Source organism: Mastigoproctus giganteus, chromosome 14 (genome assembly GCF_048544385.1).
Source record: "Mastigoproctus giganteus isolate SK-2022 chromosome 14, ASM4854438v1, whole genome shotgun sequence".
In the NCBI taxonomy this organism is placed as follows: Eukaryota; Metazoa; Arthropoda; class Arachnida; order Uropygi; family Thelyphonidae; genus Mastigoproctus; species Mastigoproctus giganteus.
In genome coordinates this window covers 95839139-95862123 of record NC_143588.1, presented here as the reverse complement: position 1 = coordinate 95862123, position 22985 = coordinate 95839139, and the positions used below count along the sequence as shown (strand labels likewise).

The 22985-nt window shown below is 35.8% G+C and overlaps 1 protein-coding gene across 1 annotated transcript; it reads left to right on the top strand.

The window, feature by feature from the left end:
• Positions 1-2612: 2612 nt before the first annotated feature.
• LOC150075404 (dual specificity protein phosphatase 23-like) lies at positions 2613-21628 on the top strand. The gene is made up of 3 exons (XM_090388850.1): positions 2613-2729; positions 11696-11967; positions 21422-21628. The coding sequence occupies exons 1-3, from the start codon at positions 2705-2707 to the stop codon at positions 21617-21619; spliced, it is 495 nt and encodes a 164-aa protein (XP_090244976.1). The 5' UTR covers positions 2613-2704; the 3' UTR covers positions 21620-21628.
• The last annotated feature ends 1357 nt before the right edge of the window (positions 21629-22985 follow it).

The window sequence follows — 22985 nt, the reverse complement described above, 5'->3', positions numbered from 1 at the left end:
CTCCTTGAATAAATCCTCATGTGCGAATGTCGATGCAAAATACACATTCAGTTTATCAGCTACCGGAGTGTGAAGTGGACCAGTCTAATTCATTCCTTTCCTTCTACCGTTTACATAAGTCAAGAAGTCCTTGTTGTTATTCTTTGCATCCTTTGCCAAATATTTCTCGTAATCTGCCTTTGTCTGCCTAATCTCCTTTGTGACTTGATTTCGTCCTAGCTGATTTCTGCCATAGACTTCTGTGTCGCCTGATAATTTAGATGCATCCAACGCATTTTTCTTTACTGTCACGAGCCTCGTTAGTTCCTCTGACATCCATTTATGCCTAAACCTTGAACAGTATTTCTTAGTTGATATTAAAAGATTAAGTCCCTGAAGGCTTTCCATTTAAAATTCACCGTTGGTAACATCATCAATTGATTCCACTGTGGTCACCTTTACGATAAAATGCAAAAACCCTTCATGGAAGTTACTTTTTTAAGTAAATCCCACATCCGTTCAATGTGATCACTGTCACCCAGTGGTTCCTTTTTCTGCAAATTCTACATGCATAGTACACCGCTGTCAGACCTGAATGCGGTACCATCCCTCGTGCATCAAAGAAAGGGGCCCTTACGGTGGAAGCGGTGTTCTTGTGTGGGGCGGAATAATAATGAACGGGATAGGAATGTGATAGGGATACCATAACTGCGCAGAGTTACCGAAAACTGATCGGCGAGCCCTATGTGCAACTTTTTAGTGTTGTTGTTGGCCCAGATTTTCTTTTCTTTTCGACAACGCCACTGCACGTAGAGCTGAAGTGTTGGAGGAATATCTTGGAATTGAATATATCCAATTACGGCCGTGGCCAGCACGATCAGCAGACTTACATCCGATCGAAGATATGTGGGACGTTCTTGGGTGTCGCATTGCACGCCGACAGCCAACTCCTCTGTCACATGGTGAGGAAATGTCTGCGCTGGAGGAAGAATACGTCGTACTTGTGTCATGTGACTATATTTTCGAGTATCTTTTATTGATTTCCGTAATGTGACCTTTTTGGTAATTCTTATATAACCCCTATAAATGTCCCTTATACCTCTCTGAAGTTTGTCGCTGTCGCCTTATTTTATCGCTATTCCACCATACCAAATTTTGTTCCGCTCCATCTCAAGCTGCACGAGTTACACCACGTTTTTTACGTGTTCTTTTAATTTTTTCGACAGTGTACATATGATATCCGTAGCGGACATAATTACCCCGTAGCCGAGTGTCAGGATCGGGAGTGTATTAGCATTCTCTCTTTGAGTAGATCGGGATTCATGCCCCTGACAGCTAAATACGGTCGGTCTGTCAGCCCGCACTGGACCAGCGTGGCAGATTATGGTCCATTTACATCTGGAACGTCAATTCATCTCCGCCTCCTATCTCTGCGAAGAACAGTACCACTGTAGAAGAGCCATAAATTAGTAGTGTGTGTGTGTGTGTTCTGGACTCTTGGCTACCCAGAAGCAGCATTCACCTGGACCGATGATTCTGGGTACTCGTCCACACCACGTCTCTCAACATGAATTGTTGAGAAGGATTCCTTCCTGCAGTTGATTGATAATGGCTGCTGCTTATCTTATCTTTTTGTATATGGCATGTTCCTCCTCACCATCTTAACATCGAGTTACTCGATATTGCTGTCCTTCAAATAAAGTACATTTCTCTAATGAAGCTTATTTTTCTCATTTATTTGCGAGTAGGGTCATGAATGTGACTGTTGATTCAATGGTATTGCTAACTTAAGTGTAGTACCAACTGTGTGGTACTACACTTAAGGTGGTAGAAAATGAAAAAGGCCTGGGAGTAATTATGCAGTCAGATATGAAGTTTTCTGTAATTTTCAATAATATATAGGAATTTTGCTAGCAGGGAGAAAGAGGTAATTGTCCCTCTGTATAAGGCAATGGTCAGGCCACGCCTTGAGTACTGCGTACAGGTCTGGAGGCCTCATTTTGGGAAGGATGTAGACTTACTTGAGCGTGTACAGAGAAGGGCAACAAGATTGGTGAGGGGAATGAAGGGATCCTCTTACCAAGAGAGGCTTAAGTTCTACAAATTGCAGTGGCTGGAGGCTAGGCACCTGCGCGGTGATCTGATTGAGGTGTATAAGGCCTTGAATGGGTTGAGCACGCTGAATTCTGATGGGATCCTTCCACTTGTTCAGATTACGAACTTATGCGGGCATAAATTCAAATGAAGAAAGGACAGATGTAGAATAGATGTGCGGAAATTTGCCTTTAGCCAGCGGGTGGTTAATTGCCGGAACAAACTTCCATTTGTCGTGGAAGTTGATAGGTTGAATAAATTTAAGGAGGAACTGGACAGGCATTTGGAGGGAATGGTGCAATTTTTTTTTTTTTTTCGGCTGATGCTACATAAGCTCATACACATGCTTTCTTGCAACGCATGCCACTACTACTACTACTTTCTAGAAAATGAATACCCATAAGCTTGGGCGCTGCTTTGGCTAATTGTGTATGCTTATATTTTTTCTCCCTTCACTTTTTTCGAGGGATAGTGTAACTACTGTTTCGCTTTCTTACGGTTCTAAATCAGTTGATATATTTCGCAAGGGAATTCTTGTGATGCCGGTACTGAAATTTCAATTACGTCTGCAACATCCCCTTTCCCCAACAAACACACACACTTTTTTACTACACCATGGGACACTCGTGTGATGTTGCAATCCTACTATAAAAAAGGTATTTTATCATCCATAAACAAATCCACTTTGAAGAAGGCTAATGTTTATTTCGAATTTTTGGTTTTCTGTCTTAGCGAATATTCTGAAATCAGTTTTGCAAATTTACAATCCAGTTGCTGAATGTGTTAAGATATCGATGGTTATTGGTTGGAAAATTCCTCCCGGATCTATTAATTGAAATTATATTTTTTATTTTTTTAAATCATTCTAAAAAGAGATTATAGGAAAGTCGATCGTCACTCGCAATTCAGCTTAAAAAAGAAAGACAGAAATTAACAATAAAAAAAAATAATACACTCCTTTTGTAGGTAATCAATGGTAATTTTTTTTAAAGGATCTAATTAGAGATCCAAATCTTTAGTATGTTTTTTTTATTGACCCTAAATTTTGTGGTTTTTCTTTGCTTCTTTCCGTAACACATGGTTGTTCTACTTTATTGTAACAAAAAAAATAATCAAATTATTTTTTTAAATAAATTATTAAGCTCCCTCTTCTATAAAAAGTATATATTGATCAAATGCCAGTATATATTGATCAAAATTTTAATTTTCAAATCCAAATATATTTTTTAAAAATTGTGTATTTTTTATGTATTTTTTTAAAATAAGAACTATGTTTAGTTTTTTGAAAAAAAGTGTCAGCCTACATCAGATTACATATGAGGAGTCAACATGAAAAAGTAACTCTACTGAAATATAATTTTGATGTGTCAAGAAGTAATAATAACAATAATGTTTAAGTTTTAAAAATAGGGTAGGTGATTACAAAACACCAATGGGTGATATCAAATTTTCAAAATAGCCTTCTGTTTTCTTTCAGATTAATGCAGAAAAAGCTTTGTTATTTGGTTTCCATGGGGAATAGACAGTTATCTTATAGTTATACTATGGTTCATTAAATTGTCCTGTTATGTATACTATATGTAAAATTTTTCAAGAAATTAATAGATTATAATAAATAATATAAAAATGTAAATGTTATCTGTATTCAGTGTAATAAATACAATTTGGCCAACACAGTAAAGTGTTCCTTTGCCAGTCAGATGAATCAGAACAACTAACCCAAAAATAAACTAAGAAATCTAGTAATTTACTCTTTTATATACATAATATATTTATCAATTAATCATAGTACATTTTAAGTAAATTGTAGAGAAGTAGTGGGACCATTTTAGACTATTGCATATTATATTAAAGTACTGTATGTAGGGGGTGAATCAGAATTATGTATACACACTTTAACAATCCATAATTTGGAATCTGATAATAAATTTGAATACTTTTTATTTAACAGCTGAATTGTGTTTGACTTCTATTTAAAAGGAATAATCACCATTTAAGATGTTTAAAATGCCCCCCTCTAGCATGCATGCATAAATAACATCTTTTTTCACTACTCCTACATACAATGGTGCACAAGTCAGTTGAAATTATGTGTATTTTCTGCTGTACTGCCATTCACAGATCCTGCAAAAAAATCAGAGTCTGAGGTGTAGAGACTTTATAGGGTATTCAAAAGTGCCCTTCATGCAACCTATTCATTGTTCATGAAATTTCCTATCCAGATAGTAACAGACATCATATGGAAATGTGAAGGTGCACAGTCCTGTTGAAAACATTTTTGTGATATTGAATACTGCATAATTCCTTAACATTTCAAGATATTTCTCCCAGGTAATAACAGTACCATTGAATCTCTGAGGTACAATAATCCTGCAAGAGGAGCTTCCCATCCACACAGTTATCCTTGGTGGGTTAACATTATTGTTTTCTGTATTTATAAATGATATTGATGATGGTATATCGGGCTTAATGTCCAAAGTTGCAGACGATACAAAGGTTGGCAGGGTTGTCAAGGACACTACTGACACTATGCTGCTGCAGCAGGATCTGGATAAGTTGAGCAGATGGGCTGAGAGGTGGCAAATGAAGTTTAACATTGACAAATGTAAAGTACTACACATGGGAAACAGCAACCCCAGAGCAACGTATCAACTCTGTGGTACTACACTGACAGTGGTAGAGAATGAAAGGGACTTGGGGGTGGTTGTGCAGGCAGATATGAAGTTCTCTGAGCAGTGCAGACGGGCTGCAAGAGTAGCTCATGGAGTATTGTCAATGATATACAGGAATTTTTCCAGCAGGGATAAGGAGGTGATTATTCCCTTGTATAAGGCAATGGTCAGGCCACACCTAGAGTACTGTATACAGGTCTGGAGGCCTCATTTCAAGAAGGATGTAGAGCTGCTGGAACGAGTACAGAGAAGGGCAACAAGATTAGTGAATGGAACAAAGGGGTGCTCTTACGAAGAAAGGCTTAAGTTTTGCAAATTACAGTGTCTGGAGACTAGGCACCAGCGAGGTGATCTGATAGAGGTGTATAAAGCCTTGAATGGTTTAAGCATGCTCAATGCTGATGGGATTCTTCCTCTAGCTCAGAAAAATCACCTGAGAGGGCATAAATTCAAATTGAGGAAAGACAGATGTAGGATAGATGTGCGGAAATTTGCCTTTAGCCAGCGGGTGGTTGGTTGGTGGAACAGACTTCCATCCCTTGTGGTGGAGGTTGATAGCCTAAATAAGTTTAAGGCTCAGCTGGACAGGTATTTTGAACGAACAGAGGGGTGAAGTGGAAGTGGGTTTTTTTTTTTTTTTTTGGCTGATGCTGCATAAGCTTGCTTTCTTGCATCAAATGCCTCTACTAATGCTAATGCTAATGCTAACATCTTTCTGCAAGATGAGAAAAGGTGAGAATTTTTACTGGTCCAAGAAACAGTTGTGATGATTCAAATATCCATTTAATTTGAATGTGGCTTCACCTGACCATACAATTTCATTCTTAAAAGTACCAATTCTATCATTTTTATGACAATACTACTCACAGAATTGTGTTCATCGATCTAGGTCATCTTCCTGTGTTGCCTGCAGTAATCATGGTCTAAAAGGCTTCACATTTATGGCCCTTAAGATTCTTATAATACTCAATTGACTTATTTGCAGTCCTCATGAACATTTCCTTGAGGACTTCCGTGGTGAACAATCAAATGCATTTATGACAGCTACATTGTTTTTGATACTTCTTGATGTCCTTTTCCTCCCACTGCTTGTCGTATTGATATTGTGTATAGTTCAGTGTGTCTCAAATTTATCATGCAGGCAGATTACTGTCAGATGAGTAGGTGCCTTTGTTCCATAGTCTTTTCTGTACACCCTGAACCTCTACAACAATTTCAGTTTCAAATTTCCAGTACAATTTAAGAATCTCCTTTCTCTCATAAAAACTTAATTTTATGTTCTCTATCAATTCCTGTGGGGTTTAGCCAATCTTAAAAAAAAAATTAAATAAATAATACAAATCAATCATCTAATTCACAAATCATGAATGAATATTGATGAATGTGTATACATAGTTTTAACTCACCCTGTATATAAAACACTTAAACACTTTTCATATTTTAACTTCCTCAATTGCTCATGTTGTACACCTAGATGAATAAATTATCATGCTTGTAACATAATATCAAAAAGTAATTTTGATATCATATATTTGGATTTTAGGAAAGATCTTTGGATACTGTTACACATAAAAGAATGGTGTTCAAATTGGAGCAGTGTGATATTAAGGACAAGTTATTGCTATGGATAAAAAGACGGTTGAGTGGGAGAAGAAAGAGAGGGGTTTTCAATGGACATTGCTTTTCATGAACTAATGTTATTAGTGGAGTTCCCCATCATTTGCTGTTGAGCCCATTGTTGTTTTCTATATTAATGTTATTGATGAAAGTATATCAGATAATGTCTAAGTTTGCAGATGGTACAAAGGTTGGCACGGTGGTTAATGACAGTGATCAAGGTAAGCTGCTGCAACAAGATCTAAAAAAAATAGGCAGATGGGCTGAGATATGGCAGTACCTTGCATAAACTGCTGCACATGGGTCCCAGATTAACGTACCTACTGTGTGGTGTACTACATTAGTGGAAAATGAAAAAGACATGGGGGCAATTGTGCAGTCAGATATGAAGTTCTCTGAGTAATGTAGATAAGCTTCCAGGACAGCTTATGGTGTTTTGTCAATGATATACAGGAATTTTGCTAGTAGGAATAATGAGGTGATTATCCCATTGTACAAGGCAATGGTTAGGCCCAGGGCTGTTGTGGAAGGTATATATGCCATATACTCTGGATTTTTTTAGGTGAATAGCATATACCTTCTGGTTTTTCAAAGACTTGAAAAAACAAATATATTAAAATATTTACTGAAAATTAAAAAATAAATTTATTAGAATTTGATTTCATTATTATTTTTATTAGAATTTGCATACAGGTCTGGGAGGCCTCATTTTTGGAAGGATGTAGATATGCTGGAACAGGTGCAGAGAAGGACAAAGAGAGTGGTGAAAGGAAAATAAAGGTTGGTCTTACCAACCTTTTTTTCCCTTTCACCAAGAAAAAAAAAATACCAAGGAAGGCATCAGTTCTGCAAATTGCAGTATCTGGAGACTAGGCACCCAAACCACACATTTACTTTAGATGAGTCTCTTTGCCATTCTGTGAACTCAGATGGTTTTTGGGAAGCCCAGATATGATATGACAATCAACTCCTGGCCATGTCACTGTGATGAGAATTATTGTCACTAGTACATGTACAGTACTTAGCAGCAATAAAGAAGTTTAATTGTAGCAATTGATTTCGCCTCATCACTGAAAAAGATGTGGTCCATTAAGCTGTTATTTTGGATTTGTTCGACAAGTTCTGCACACATTCCTGTTGCATGACCTGCATGAAGAAGAGGAATCTTCTTCATGCAGGTCATGCAACATTTGGATGTGGTAAGGCTTTTTCATGTGTCAAATGAAAAATTCTGTGAACTGATGTCTTGGGTATGTTCAGTCTCTGAGATCCCTCCCTAACTAATAAATAAATCTGGGTCCTCTTCGAACATTTCTCAAATTGATTCAATGCTTTCACATGCTATCCTTGGGCATCCACAACTCTCCTTGTCATGCACAGACCCAGTTCTTTTAAACTTATTCACCAGTGCACAAACTGCATTGTCCATAGGACCAGGACTATGAAATCTCCTTGAAAATCTTTCCCTAATTTCACAAAACTTCATTCTTTGATGCGGGATGTTACAACAAAAATTCGCTCTTGAACATTTGTCATGAATTATGGGTCTGAAAAGAAAACATTAAAAAATTTATAAAAATTATAATAACATCTCTAAAACATTAAAAATACTTGTTTTATGTTAAAAAGAATAAATGTACTTGTTTTATGTTAAAAAGAATAAATATACTTGTTTTATGTTAAAAAGAATAAATATACTTGTTATAATAAAATTTATTTGAAAATCACACTGTTTTACCAAAATATGCAGTGGCTTTTGGGACACTGTATATTACAGTATTAATTAAGCAGTCTGCGACCAATACAACTAAATGGGAAATATAACTCTCACAGATTTGACATGTTTACATGTGAGCTCACGTCAGGTGATAATAGTGTTTCCACCTTTAGGCTTTGATTGGATTAAGCAAGCTCAATGCTGATGGCATTCTTCCTCTTGCTCAGCCTACCCACATGAGATGGCATAAATTCAAATTGTTTAATGGCTGGTTGCAGGATAGATATACGGAGGTTTGCCTTCAGCCAGCTGGTGGTTAATTGCAGCTCTGTAAAAATCTGGAGATTGATTACAGCTCTGTAAAAATCTAAGCTACCCCCCCAGCCCAGTACTTGGCATATGCTCGGAAGCTCACAATGGCACTCAATCTGTGCTTCACATTTTTGGACTTCATCAACATATGGGAATTTGTGGGCTGGAAAATCCTGGGTAGAGCTCTCAGAAACCCTCCAGTGCTCTGCTCAAACCTGCAGAAGCTCCCGACCTTCAAGCAGGACTTTCCCAATAGCATTATCAGCACACTGAGCTACGCCAATATTGATTTTGATCTGTGGTCCAGTGATTAAACCTACAGAGGAAAAAAGAGAAAATCTATATTCACATATCATCAGCATTCCTGCAACTGTCATTTGTGGAACTAATACTGATGCCAAGTGAAAGGTGTCCAGACTGGCTCAATCTGGTCGATCAGGTTATACCTAGATCGTACTCCACGGTATGGCCCTATATCACCAGTATCTCAGAAGAACCAGTTGAAATGCAATTATCTGTAACTCAAAGTTGTTTAGGTTAATTTTATGTGGGAGAAAGCAATGAATTCACTATGTAAGTAAATATAATGGGATACATATAAATTAACATGTGACACAGAAAGCCTATGATAGATATAAGCTGAACTGTAACCAAGTTACAAAGGAGGTTAGGCAGGTGAAGGTAGATTATGAGAAATCTTTGGCAAAGGATGCAAAGAAAAACAGCAAAGAGTTCTTTACTTATGTAAACTCTAGAAGGGGATGAATCAGATTGGTCCACTTGATATCAATGGTTCCACTGTTAATGATCCTGCTCAGGTAGCTAACAAACTAAATGAATATTTTGCATCAACATTCACACATGAGGAGTATTCAGCGAGGGGAATGCCAGAGGTGTATTCAACTCTGGCAGTAAGCTAGATAATCTTGTAATAACTGAGAGTAAAGAGGAGGAGAAATTGTTGAAGATAAACACAAGAAAGGCACCTGGGGTGGATGGGATCTATCTAGTTATATTAAAGGAGGCAGCAAAGAAAGTAAGCAAACCCTTAGCCATAATTATGAGAGCTTCCTTGGACTCAGGGGAGGTACCCATAGACTGGAGATGTGCAAATGTGACCCCAATTCACAAAGGAGGATCAAAGGCTGACACAAGTAATTATAGACCTGTGAGTTTAACTTCTGTTCCAGGAAAATTAATGGAGGTACTGGTTAAAGAAGCACTGCAGGATCATCTAGACAAGACTTCAGTTATAGCTCGGACACAGCATGGTTTTGTTAAGGGAAAGTCTTGCCTGACCAATTTGATTGGATACTATGATGCAGTCACAAAAGAACTGGATGCAGGGAATAACTTTGATATTATATATTTGGATCTTAGAAAGACTTTTGATACTGTTGCACATGGAAGACTGCTGCAGAAATTGGAGCAGTGTGGCATTGGAGGAAAATTGCTGCTATGGATAAAGGGATGGTTGAGGGGGAGAAGACAGAAAGTGGAAATCAATGGACACTGCTCATCGTGGACTAATGTTATTAGTGGAGTCTCTTAGGGTTCAGTGTTGGGTCCATTATTGTTTTCTGTATTTATAAATGATATTGATGATGGTATATCAAGCTTAATGTCCAAGTTTGCAGACGATACAAAGGTTGGCAGGGTTGTTAAGGACACTACTGATGCTATGCTGCTGCAACAGGATCTGGAAAGGTTGAGCAGATGGGCTGAGAGGTGGCAAATGAAGTTTAACATTGACAAATGTAAAGTACTACATATGGGAAACAGCAACCCCAGAGCAACGTATCAACTTTGTGGTACTACACTGATAGTGGTAGAGAATGAAAAGGACCTGGGGGTAATTTGCAGGCAGATATGAAGTTCTCTGAGCAGTGCAGACGGGCTGCAAGAGTAGCTCATGGTGTCTTGTCAATGATATACAGGAATTTTTGTAGCAGGGATAAGGAGGTGATTATTCCCTTGTATAAGGCAATGGTCAGTCCACACCTAGAGTACTGTATACAGGTCTGGAGGCCTCATTTCAAGAAGGATGTAGAGCTGCTGGAACAAGTACAGAGAAGGGCAGCAAGATTAGTGAATGGAACAAAGGGTTGCTCTTACGAAGGAGGGCTTAAGTTTTGCAAATTACAGTGTCTGGAGACTAGGCACCAGCGAGGTGATCTGATAGAGGTGTATAAAGCCCTGAATGGTTTGAGCATGCTCAATGCCAATGGGATTCTTTGTCTTGCTCAGAATAATCACCTGAGAGGGCATAAATTCAGATTGAGGAAAGAGAGATGTTGGAAATTTGCCTTTAGCCAGCGGGTAGTTGGTTGGTGGAACAGACTTCCATCCCTTGTTGTGGAAGTTGAGAAGTTGATAGCCTAAATAAATTTAAGGCTCAGCTGGACAGGTAATTCGAACGAATGGAGGGGTGAAATGGAAGTGTTTTTTTTTTTTTTTTTGGCTGATGCTGCATAAGCTTGCTTTCTTGCATCATATTACTCTACTAATGCTAATAATGTCTCCAATTAGATTGTTAGATTCCTCTGGATGCCTGTAATGGGAATTGTATCCTTGTAAAATTTTGTGAATAAAGAATTTTATTATTATTATTATTATTGGTGGAATGAACTTCCGTTTGTTGTGTGGAAGTGGGTAATTTGAATAAATTCAAGGAAGAACTAGATAAACTATCAGAGAGGATGGACAGGTGATATGGGAAGGGTTTTATGATCTAGTACATGGGTAGGGTTTCCTAATATTATGGACCGTAGTTGCTTATTATCTTTGCAGGAATTTATGCTGCTGTGCTTGCCTAAGGGAGTACTGACTCTTGCTTTTTAATTTGTTTTGCTTTAATTGTTTGGTTACAGGTAACATTTTAATATTAGCAACATTTTTCATACGTAATATAAAAGTGTCTTAATTCAAAATGTCATTAGTTGATTTCACTATAATTTATATTTTTATTTAAAAATCTGGCTTCTCCAAGGTCTGCCAGAAATGCTATTTCCTGTTATAGTGTGTTTATGGGGGGGGGGATGTAATGTGAATTCAACATTATGCAATTCCCAATATTTTTATTCCCAGAGAAGTTATGCAGTCTTCTCTGGGAATAAAAAAAATACACATTATTCAAAGCAGAGTTATATATATTTAATTCTGATCTGATGGAACACATTAGAGCAATATAAATTGTTCATAAGAATGATAACCTGGTCTCCTAATAAAAGCTTTATATGTGGATATGACGCCATTTCTACAGACCGGCCCATTATTTAGTATCATATATTTTATATTTAAATAGAAATGGGTTGTAAAGCACCTCGTAATTTTTCTTGGATTGAAGATGGCAAACTTGCAGCATTTGGATGGCCAAATACTCCTGAACACTTGCGCTTTCTACTAAAAGAAGGAATTACCTATCTGGTCACTTTATCTCCAGAGAAAAAGCCTCCCATCCATGCTTTTCCACAGTTTACATGGGAAGAAATCAAAATTTGTGAATTTTATCCTCCAAAAATATCACAGATTGAAAAATTTATTGGATTGTGTACAGATGCATTTAGGAAGAAACAGGTAAGGTCATTTAAGTGTTAATTACTCTTTGAAATATATCATTTAAGACAGGCATAACAAATTTTTATTAAAATTATGCTATTAAGTATGTATTAGCCTAACTGATTATTATTATTATTAACAGCCATATGGTGCAAGGAAGCCTGAGGCTTATGCTGCACCAGGAAAAAAAAAGTTACCCTGACAGACAGAGAGAGAGAGAGAGAGTCAAAAGTAGAAGGGAATCACCAAGAAAGAGAAGAATGATGATATCCAGCTTGGGACCCTGGGTGTGCCAAGCCCATACTCACCAGATGTGAGCCCCTGGGGTTCTATTGTAACAACTCAGTTGCTAGTGAACAGATTGTTATGAAATTTGCCTTGCTCTTTTATGGAGATTTCTTGAATCATTCTAAATAGAAACCTGGGGGTTTTTTTGTCATTGTTTTTTTCTTCATGCATGAGTTACTGCACTATATACAGTGTGGCCTCGACTTCTGATGACATCAACATCCAATATTCTCAGGAACTCATTTATCAACCTGGGGGCTCACATCTGGTGAGTATGGGCTTAGCATACCCAGGGTCCCTAGCTGGATATCATCATTCTTCTCTTTCTTGGTGATTCCCCTCTACTTTTGACTCTCTCTCTCTCTCTCAGGGTAACTCGGGAACTTTTTTTTTTCCTGGTGCAGCATAAGCTTCAGGCTTCCTTGCACCATATGGCTATTAATAATAATAATACATAATAATAATCTTCGATACGATCTTTTATTTTAAGGACTGATGATATTTGCAGGAACCGATGGCAATGTGATATAGCTGGAACAATGCATTAGTGGAAATTTTCAGATGCATGGCCCGCAGAACATCATTCGTATGATTATTCTCAACCAATTAGCATCTTTGTTATTGTTCAATACAACATTCCCGTGTATTACAGTACTTCAAACAGTTTCTTTATCTTCTGCTTGATGCACTTGTCCAGTGTGTAAGCAGAGTGTATTTTTGTTAATTATACGAAACCGGTCTCTTCTGGAAGCGAATGCCCAGGAGAACATACATCACTAAGGATGAGGCTAGTTTACCTGGACATAAGCCTGTGGAAGATAGGCTCACTCTTCCATTGGGTGCCAATGCCTCTGGAGATTTTAAGCTGAAGCCTCTGCTGGTTTTATCACTCTAACATCCCCAGAGTATTTAAACAACAAAACGTCAACAAAGGCATGCTTGGAGTGTTTTGGCGCAGTAATAAGAAGGCCTGGGTTACAAAGATATGTCTTCAATGAATGGACTCTTGAAATTTTCTGAACTTCAGTGAAGAGTTACCTTGAGAAAAATAAGCTTCCTGTGAAGACACTGCTCCTGCTGGCTAATGTGCCAGGCCATGATCCTGACCTTGTTCAATCTCTTGAGGCACAATTTTACTTTGTTCAAGTCAAATTTTTGCTACCCAACACCACTCCTCTTCTTCAACCAGTGGACCAGCAAGTGATTGCAAACTTCAAGAAAATCTATACCAAGAAAATGCAAGTTGCTTTACAGTGACCTCTGTTGAAAATGCTGTAACCCTCAAAGAGTTTTGGAGGTAGAAGTTCAACATCCTAGACTGTGTGAGGCTAATCGTAATTTCTAGGAATGATGCTTCCGCCAGATGCTTAAATTCAGGACTTTAATCATCCATAACTTTGACTGATTTGAAGATGATGGTGCTTGGAGAAAATTATGAAGAGTGACACTAGAGAGGAAGAAGACACCCAAAAAGTGTTAGCTGAAGAGTTGAAGACTGTCATTTCTTGTTGGGAGAATTTAAGAGAAGTGGTAAAAAAAACACCCCAACATTGAAAACACTGAACCCATGATGTTCAAAATGGAAGAAAAAGTCATTTCTTACTTCAGGAGATTACAAATAAGTCATAAAAAACAGTCCACTTTGGAAGGTTTCTTTGCCAGTAGCAGCAAAACACAAAAGACTGAAAAGACTAAAGACACATGACATCTGTCTTATCCCACCACTACTATACCATTGATTTTATCAGCCCTGCGCTTCACGTCTAAGGCAAATGCTAATTTATTGTTTGGTTTTTATTTTAAGATGTTTTATAACTATTTATTAAATAATCTTTATGCAACACTAATTTGTAATGTAAAAATCAAGTATAACATGTAAGAAATACCTGTTGTATGTGTTGTTGGGGGTTGCCTGCCAAGAGTTTGGAATGAATTACAGGAACTCCCCAACTTACGGAAATTCGACTTTGCACAAGTTTTTCCTGGCCCGTGCAAACTTAAAAAAATCATGGAAACATATTTTGCATTCCGTAGGTATAAATGGAGGTATGTGAAAATATCATAATGTGAACCCAATTACACATTTTTTTTTTTTCTGTAATTTCCATCAAAGTCCTTGGAAGTTGAAAATTTCGCTATATGGGAGGGCCTCGATTAACGCGATTAATTCGTCCCACGAGTGCATCGCGCAAAACGGAAACACGTTAATCGAATGTAAAACCAATAGGGAAAATTATAATTGGTCCTTGACCTTCTGGAATGTTCATAAAGAATTTTTAAAATACCTTTTAAATAACTTTTTAACTGTATACAATGTAAAAGATAATGAAAATAATTATGGAATTAAATGTTTATTGCATAAAACAGCGGTTCCCAAACTGCGCACCGCGGAATATTTTAAATTTTTGAGGGAAACACAGTGATACTCGACATCTGACGGATACTGCGCGAACTACTAGCTCGAGGTAGTTCACAGTTTCAACATTTCTTATTAAGTTGTTTGGACCTAACTACTAAGCGGAACTGTTAGGTATTTCTTTTGGTCTGAGTGCGCCTCGAAAAAATTACTGAGACACTAAGAGCGCCGTGAACCGAGAAAGTTTGGGAACCTCTGACATAAAATACACAATGAAGAAATGACTGTTGTGTAAATATTTGAACAGTGTTGACTTTCTCCTTTCATCAATCAATTTCCGATAGCTGACAACAATCCTCTCTGGGCCCTGGCAAAATAAATATCGCAGAGAACATCAAACCTTTTGTTTGAGGTTCTATGCGATATGAAAGATTTCATCTAATTCTTTTACCGTTATCTCCTTCGCGGTAACATTTTCATCTGGCTCATTTAAAAATTTGAATTTTTATGCAAGTGTGCATTGACTTTATTAGCAGGAGACAAACAAGTAACACATCTTCTTCCGATGGAACAGACCGAGGCGGGCAGCAGGTTGTTTATTGACCGTACTATTCGCGATTCAAATCTTTTTCAACTATCGCATAAAAAAAAAAAAAAAATCGCGTTAACTGGAAATTTGCATTGTGAAAAGTGGTATAATTTTTCAAATAGCGTTAATTGAAATTTGCGTTAATCGAACTCGCATTATGCGAGGCCTTCCTGTATTACTAAGCTATTTATCTCTCTAAAAGGTCATATTTATAATGGAAATTGCACTACCCTTTCATCGTTATCATATGTTCCAGTTATAAGAATCAATTTTGAACGCCTTTGTGATATTTTTCTAAAGCACGTTTCTGGAGGTCGTGACCATAAAACAATTTGCACTTTCCGGTTTATTGGGCTTTTCTGTTTGTGCATCTAATTATAAATGGGTAGTAAACTCGATCTTATTGCATTTGCGATAATACCGATAACCGCAATTGTGTGGATTTTTACGCTTTTATGGTGAAATGTATTCCTCTTCACTGAAATCTTTAATCATATAAAATACAAATTTTCAGAAACTTCTCTTCATTCTTGTTTACTTATTACAATGGTGAAGGGAAAGGGTCCAATGGAAAGTGCAAGTGCTGGCAGTGCTAGAAAATGAAACAAAGTTGATTTAGAAATGAAGATAAAAATGATTAAGAAGTACGAAACAGGACAGAGTTTGTCATCTATTGCAAGGGAATTATGTTTCGCTGCTTCAGCAGTGAATACTATTTTAAGGGACAGTGCGCGTTTAAAGGAACGTGTCAAAGGATCAATGCACTTAAGAGCATCAGTGATCACAAAAGAGCGTTCAGGTGCTATATCGAAGATGGAACAGCTGTTAATAATATGGATTGAAAATCAGATTCAGAAGCAAGTGCCCCTGAGTCTAATGACCATTCAAAGCAAAAGCAACAAGTATTTATAAAGATATTGGCGAACCCTAACCCAAGTTCGTGGCAAGCAACGGGTGGTTTAATAGGTTCAAGCATCACGCTGGTTTTCACGTTAAAGTATGCAGTGAAGTCGCCGGTGCCGATTCTGCAGCTGAAGAGAAGTTTTGTGATGTGAAAAAATTATTCACGAAAAATCAGAAAATAATTCAAAATTGTTCAACTTTTTGATGCTACCTTTATTTTTAATCTTTTCTGAACAGAAAAAAAATCCATTTATTTATTTTAAAAAAAAATTTAATAAAAAATATCCATTTTTTAATTAAAAAACCTTTTTAATTAATTTTTGAAAGTAAAACTCTCTTTAGACTAGTTGGCAAGTGAAATGCAAATTTAAAAACTGAATACTTCCTTCGACAAACGTCTGCAATTGGACATCGGCCTGTCCTCCAAAAAAATAAAATTAAAAAAATTGGACACCAGCTTTTCAGTAACAGGAACACCTACTGCATGAAAAGAAATTAGCATCAATAGTTTGATTCCGGATGATGCTTCAATGTCACAAATGTCTCTAGCTTCAGTGTCTCTCTAGCTTTTTTGAATATGTATGTCCATAGTCAACAAAGCTAGAGAGTGTTAACAATTGAAGAAAGTACACAGCAGTAGTCACCTTGCTATCAATAACTAAATGATAGATGCCAGTCAATACATGCATAGAATTAGATTTAACTTAATTCATAAATCTTTTCTAATTTGGCATAATTCAGGCAATTTTCGGTGTAGAAATCAAAGAAAACATTTTCAAAAACAGCCATTAGGAGTTTCAGCTGTGTGGATGGAGTAGACGAAGAGCACAAATTGTTGAATTGTCCAGAGTCTCATCAATTCCGTGTGACCAGCTCAGGGTTAATAGTTTAAAACATTGAAAAATGTAAAAATCTGCATAATTAATGTTCCAAGCCAACAGCTTATAAAAAAATCTTGCAAGCTTTACTTAATGCAAAATTTACTATAATTTCACTATACAATAGTCGTTTACTGGCAACGTCATTTTCAATTGGAACAATAACTTGTTCTCGCAGCCTTGTTGACCACATGTAAGTTTTTATAAATTTTCATTTCAAAATACTTCTTTCCCCCAGATGCTACAGTGAGAAGAAAATTCAGAATTCAAAGAGGTGCTAGTGTTGATAAACAATTTATGGACCATGTGTGGTAAAAATGTATTTACTTTATGAAACATCTTGTTACCAAGTGTGTAAGCTGTACCAGGAATTTATGGACCATGTGTGGTAAAAGTGCATTTACTTTATGAAACATCTTGTCACCAAGTGTGTGTAAGCTGTACCAGGAATGAAATATATCTATTTCTCTTCAGCTTTTGCTTACTATTTTGTGCACATTTTGTAGTCAGATTTCCATCTGTCAAGTTCATATCCAATTTTTTCCTTTTTGTCAACTGGAGTGCAGGACATGTCTTCCATCTCACTTGTCTTGTCTAAGGCGATCTTTTTTGTGGTCAATTCTGCCTTCACGGAAATAAACCATTACAATGGCTCATTTAAAAATATGATTAAGGAATTTTGTTAAACATTATTTGTTTAATTTAATGCATTTTTGTAATGTTCAATTATTTAATTGAGTCTTTTTGCTGGATGTAGCAAAAAGTAGGTGATGTATGTGATACACTTGCATCACCTACAAAAAATGTAGGTGATGCAAGTGTCCTATTTTAATATTATTTTTCAAATGCATTGATTGCATGAATTTTTCAGAGGATTTTCAGCATGTGATATGTTAGTTCTTTGGCAAGTTTTAGGCCCAATTTCTATTCCATAGTCCCTAATGTCCCCTTAAAGAAACATTTCTATTTGGAACAGCATCTCTAATCTGTTTCAGAATTTCAGGAATATATTCTTAGGGAATCTTTGTCCAAATGTCTTGTTGTTAATGAGGTAACCCATTTCCACATCATGCCTTAAAAGTACTTTTACACAAGTCCAACCTCACAGCAGTCCATAAAGTGAATGTCGCACAGTAAACCCTTTTTTTTTGAGTACATTATAGGAATATTTAATTCCTGAGGTACTCTATTTGATGCCAAACAAAACCTAAATTTCCTGACCTTTTATTATTCTATTTTGTAGTAATCTACATTAGAGCAGTTCTGTGGGTGTGAATTGCAGTAAAAGCACTGAAAAGCAGGTTAATAAAACTGATGTAATCAGAAGCAGACTGGTGATAGCAAACCAGCCCAAGCAACTTATATATTTAGCACAAACCTTGCTTTTATAATAGTAATGGTTCATTTTAATTTACTGCTGATTACTATTATATTTGAGCTGGTTTTTCCAGTCTAGTTACTGGTAGAATTAGACTAATAAAATCAGCTCAAACATGATAGTATATACTGTAACTACTACTCCTTCTGGTAATAGTTACATGGCCTCCTAGTAGCGAGACAAATCATGTTTTAGTTTTGGAAATGTTAGCTTCTTACATGGTTATAAAATTTCATCCTGTTGCTACCTAGCACAAAGACATTAGATTGCAAGTTTCCAAGTAGAATGTTGATGAAACACCTTATCTGCTTGGTCCAACAAGAAAATAAAAATTTTTAAGGTACTTCTAGTATTCACTCTGTTCACCACACAGATGACCAAGATCAGTAAATATAACTACTAATCCCACCTAAAAAGTTAAATATGCTGTATCGATGCCTTTTATACGAATAATTAAAAAATTCTCCTTTCAGTCTTATTGTTATTTATGCTTAGAATCTGGTTAAAATAAAACTTTAGATTAATCTCCCAAGTATACTTTTCTATATCCTATTCTGCTTTATGTTCTTTTGTTCTGGTGTTAAATTTCCTTTTGAGTTGACTAAAAAAATATATTCATTGTGAGATACCAGTAATATTGTAGTGCCAATTCTTACTAAGTTGTTTCAATTTCTGTATTTTCTCTGGTGTTTATTCTATTTTTTTCAAAAGTTCACACTTAGTTCCTGTTTTCAAAATTGTAGAGCTAAATCTGATCCCTGTATGGACTCATCTTGATCATTAACATTTTAGCCAGGATGTTCAAAATGACAATCTTCAAGAATCTGAGCACATGCGCTCACCCTTTTATCAACAAATTTCAGCTCGGGTTTATGCCCCATAGATCAACTTGCTCCAATTCAGCCTTGTGTTTGCATCTAGATTAGGGTCATCATACATTGCCAAAGCTTTTGATTTTTTTCACCCCAAAGTGCTTCATTCTAAGTTGCTGTCATACAGGGCATTACCAATTTTACTTGACTATAATTCAATTAAATAACATGTCTGCAAATGTTTCTCTCAAAGGAATTTCATCCTTTTATGTCCCTTGGGGTTCTCCTCTGGGTACCTTTACTGTTCATCATTATCTTTCGGTAACCTTGCAACAGCGCTCCAAACTTTCGATGCTGAATGTTTGCTGATGAATAAAATCCGTTATCTATTCAATATCCGATGCTCACACATTAGTCTTGTCTTGAATTCATCACACATTGGCTCACTGAAAACAATATATCTTTAAATACAAGTAGGTGCATGGAGTAAGTCAGTTTTATCCCAAGCGTTGACTTAAACCTTTAGTACCTGTGTGAATTATTATGTCACTTAGAAAGAGGTCGGAGTTATTAGGTACTTCAGAGATCTTGGTGGGTGTAACCATGTGACAAGATCTTCTCCCACTGTTAAAACTAATTTATCTGTCCTTGACTATTGTGCCATTATTTGGTTTCCTTCCCAGAAATATCTTTTGACCTACTCAAACATTCAAATCAAATTGCTTCCTTTGTTTCAAGAAACACAAGTTTCATCACAGAGATTACAACATTCTGTGCAACAGGTTTCATTTAATTCCTCTTAGCCTGTGATGTAACCTTCAGCCTTGCTGTTTTATTTTTAAGTTAGTCCATGATTTTATTGATTCTTCTACTCTTCTAACTCTTGTTTCATGGCACATTCCTCGTGAAAATTCTCTCCTTCAATAGATAAATTTTCTATCATCCCCCTACACAACCACACAGTCAGAGAAGTTCACAAGGTAGAGGGAATACAAGAAACATCACTGTATTTAGCAGTCATGGACCATGGTCACTCAAAGCACATGTACGTATTCTCCTTATCACTTCTTAGGACAAACTATTCTTCTTTCAGTCCAGTATTTCATGTTATGAAACTAATTAAACTTCACACAGTCATGCTAAAATAGCTTTTTTTTTTATATTCTACTATTGGCCTATTCTAGTCCATTAAGTTTTTCAGCCTATTATTTTTTGTTCGTTGTTTGTTTATTTGGTTTTTAGAAGCATTAGCAACTAAGGCCATATTGCTCCAGGATATGCGGTGGTCATTCCCTGACCTTTCCGCATCCTCCATATTTGGTGGTGACGGGCTCGAACCCCGGTCTAATCAAGAAGCGTGTGCTACGCACTGCTGCTCCTTCCCACCTGGCTACGGACGGAGGTGCCTATTATTTTTTGTTATCCACATTTATTATACTTGGTTCAAGGTGCATATAGTTGCATATATTGATTATGGTACTTTCATGTTAAATTACCAAATAAGGAAAGGTCAGGGAATGACCGCCGCATATCCCCGGAGTAATATGGCCTTAGTTGCTAATGCTCCTAAAAAAAAAAAAAACCATGTTAAATTCTTATTTTGCACTGTATTTTTGCATACAGGTGAACTAGTGCATATCAGATGTCTGATATGTAGTTATTACTGGTCTTTTAAAAGTCTGTGAACACATCACTGAGTAAGGAATATGGTTAGCTCGTCATTTTCAACTTGTAATGATATTTTTCTGCATTTTGCATTACAATTAAGAGTAGCAAAGGTGATTAATATAATATTCATAATGGTACCAATTTTAGAGATTATGAACCATTGTTCTGGAGAAAATAATCACAGTGACATCTGGTACTTCTGCAACTGTACACCTTCCAGACTGATAGGATCTAGTGGCATATCAATGTTAGCTATTTCTAAAGTGTAAGAAGGTAATACTCAGTGTGACCAAATTGCAAATTCTGAGCCTATCCATATTGCTTCAAAGGTTACTTTACAATAGTAAGTTTTTTCGATTATTGCAGGGCTTGGAGACATATTTATGGTTGGTATTTTATTAATTACTATATCATTAAACAAATTAACTTTTTTATGACATGCTGTGGTAAAAATACATTAATTGAATTTGTTAATCAGACCATGTGTAGTTTCATACCTTAGTTTGTAATTATATCATCTGAACAATACTGTAGTTGTCAAGTGTCTAAAACATATAAAAGTGAAACATTTTTATTTTACATTTTTTTTTTTTTTTTCAGGCTATTGGAGTCCACTGTTGGATGGGAAGAGGAAGAACAGGGACAATGATAGCATGTTACTTTGTGAAATTTCACAAGATGAAACCTCGAGATGCTATAGCCCACATTCAAAAATTAAGACCAGGCTCAGTAGAAACTTATTCACAAGAAGAAGCAGTAATAGAGTACCATATATATCTCTGCCAAACTCAACAATAGTGATATTTAGTTAATATTATTATTTATAATTACAGTTAGTAAATACAAATTTATAAAAAGTTGTCATTTGGAATATTTCATGATCATTATGTGTAAATATGGAAAAAATATACTTTTAAATTTAAGTATATATGGAGAAATTGCTTTTAAATACATATTATGTATATATGTGTAATAAGTTGAAATAACTGTTTGTAGTTATACTAAAACAAGAAACTATATCTACCAAAACAGAGGTTTTTACATTAATCATGAAGACCAGATGCAGATTCCACTGGAAAAAAAATTTCAGCTTTTCTTTTTTTCTCATAAGTGTTTACCTATGTTTTTGAGTACTGAATATGAAAATGACCTCAGAATTTTACTGTCATGTCAGGTTTTCAAGAAAATTCATATTTTTATTAATTACATTATCAGATTTCTCAAACATTACAAACATGATTTTTGTCTTAATGGTTTAGCTGTTAATTTCTACTTACATAAAGCATTAATGAATTTGATAGTATCAAACAGAGCTACAATGCTAATACGTTCTACTTCAATATTTGTAGAATAAGAGAAATTTACCTCAATATGATACATAGAACACTTCCATATGATGCTCTCCAGAAACTAAAATGAATATAAAATTAAAGCAAAATCAATTAAAAAACATCTGAAAAATTAATTAAAAAAAAACGATAAAAAAGTTTAATGTAAATTTTGCAGAAAGGACTTTCCTTCCCAACAATGCTCAATACATTCTAGGTTGTATTTCAATATTTGTAAGGAAGGAAAGCCATTTTTTCAAATTTACATTCAACTTTTAAAATTGATTTTTCAATTAATTTTTTAAAAATTAACTTTTCAATTGTTTTTAATTGATTTTGCATTAATTTTATATTCATTTTAATTTCTGGAGAGCGTCATATGGAAGTGTTCTACGTATTATATTGAGGTAAATTTCTCTTTTTCTTCTACAAATAGCATTAATGAATGCTAACCTTATAAACTAATAATTTTCTTGAATTGTGATTTTCAGACTGTGAAAAAGTATTCAAGGTGTTTGATCATTGATTTGAGTGGGATAATTATCTATCACTATTAGAAAATACTTGTAAATGCTATTAATAATTGCTATTAAAGAATGAAGAAAGTAGTTATGCTGGCATATGCATTTGTCAAGATCACTGGATAACACCTGATATGCAATAAACTGAAATTGTGACAGGCAAAACTTCCATCAACACTAAATCAAGATGGGCACAAATTCACAGATATATATATATATATACTGTAGCATTTAGAGTATGGAGCATTTGTTTGGTTCATAAAAATAAACACTATCAAAATCTTAAATAAGGATTTCAACGTATTTGATGCTTTT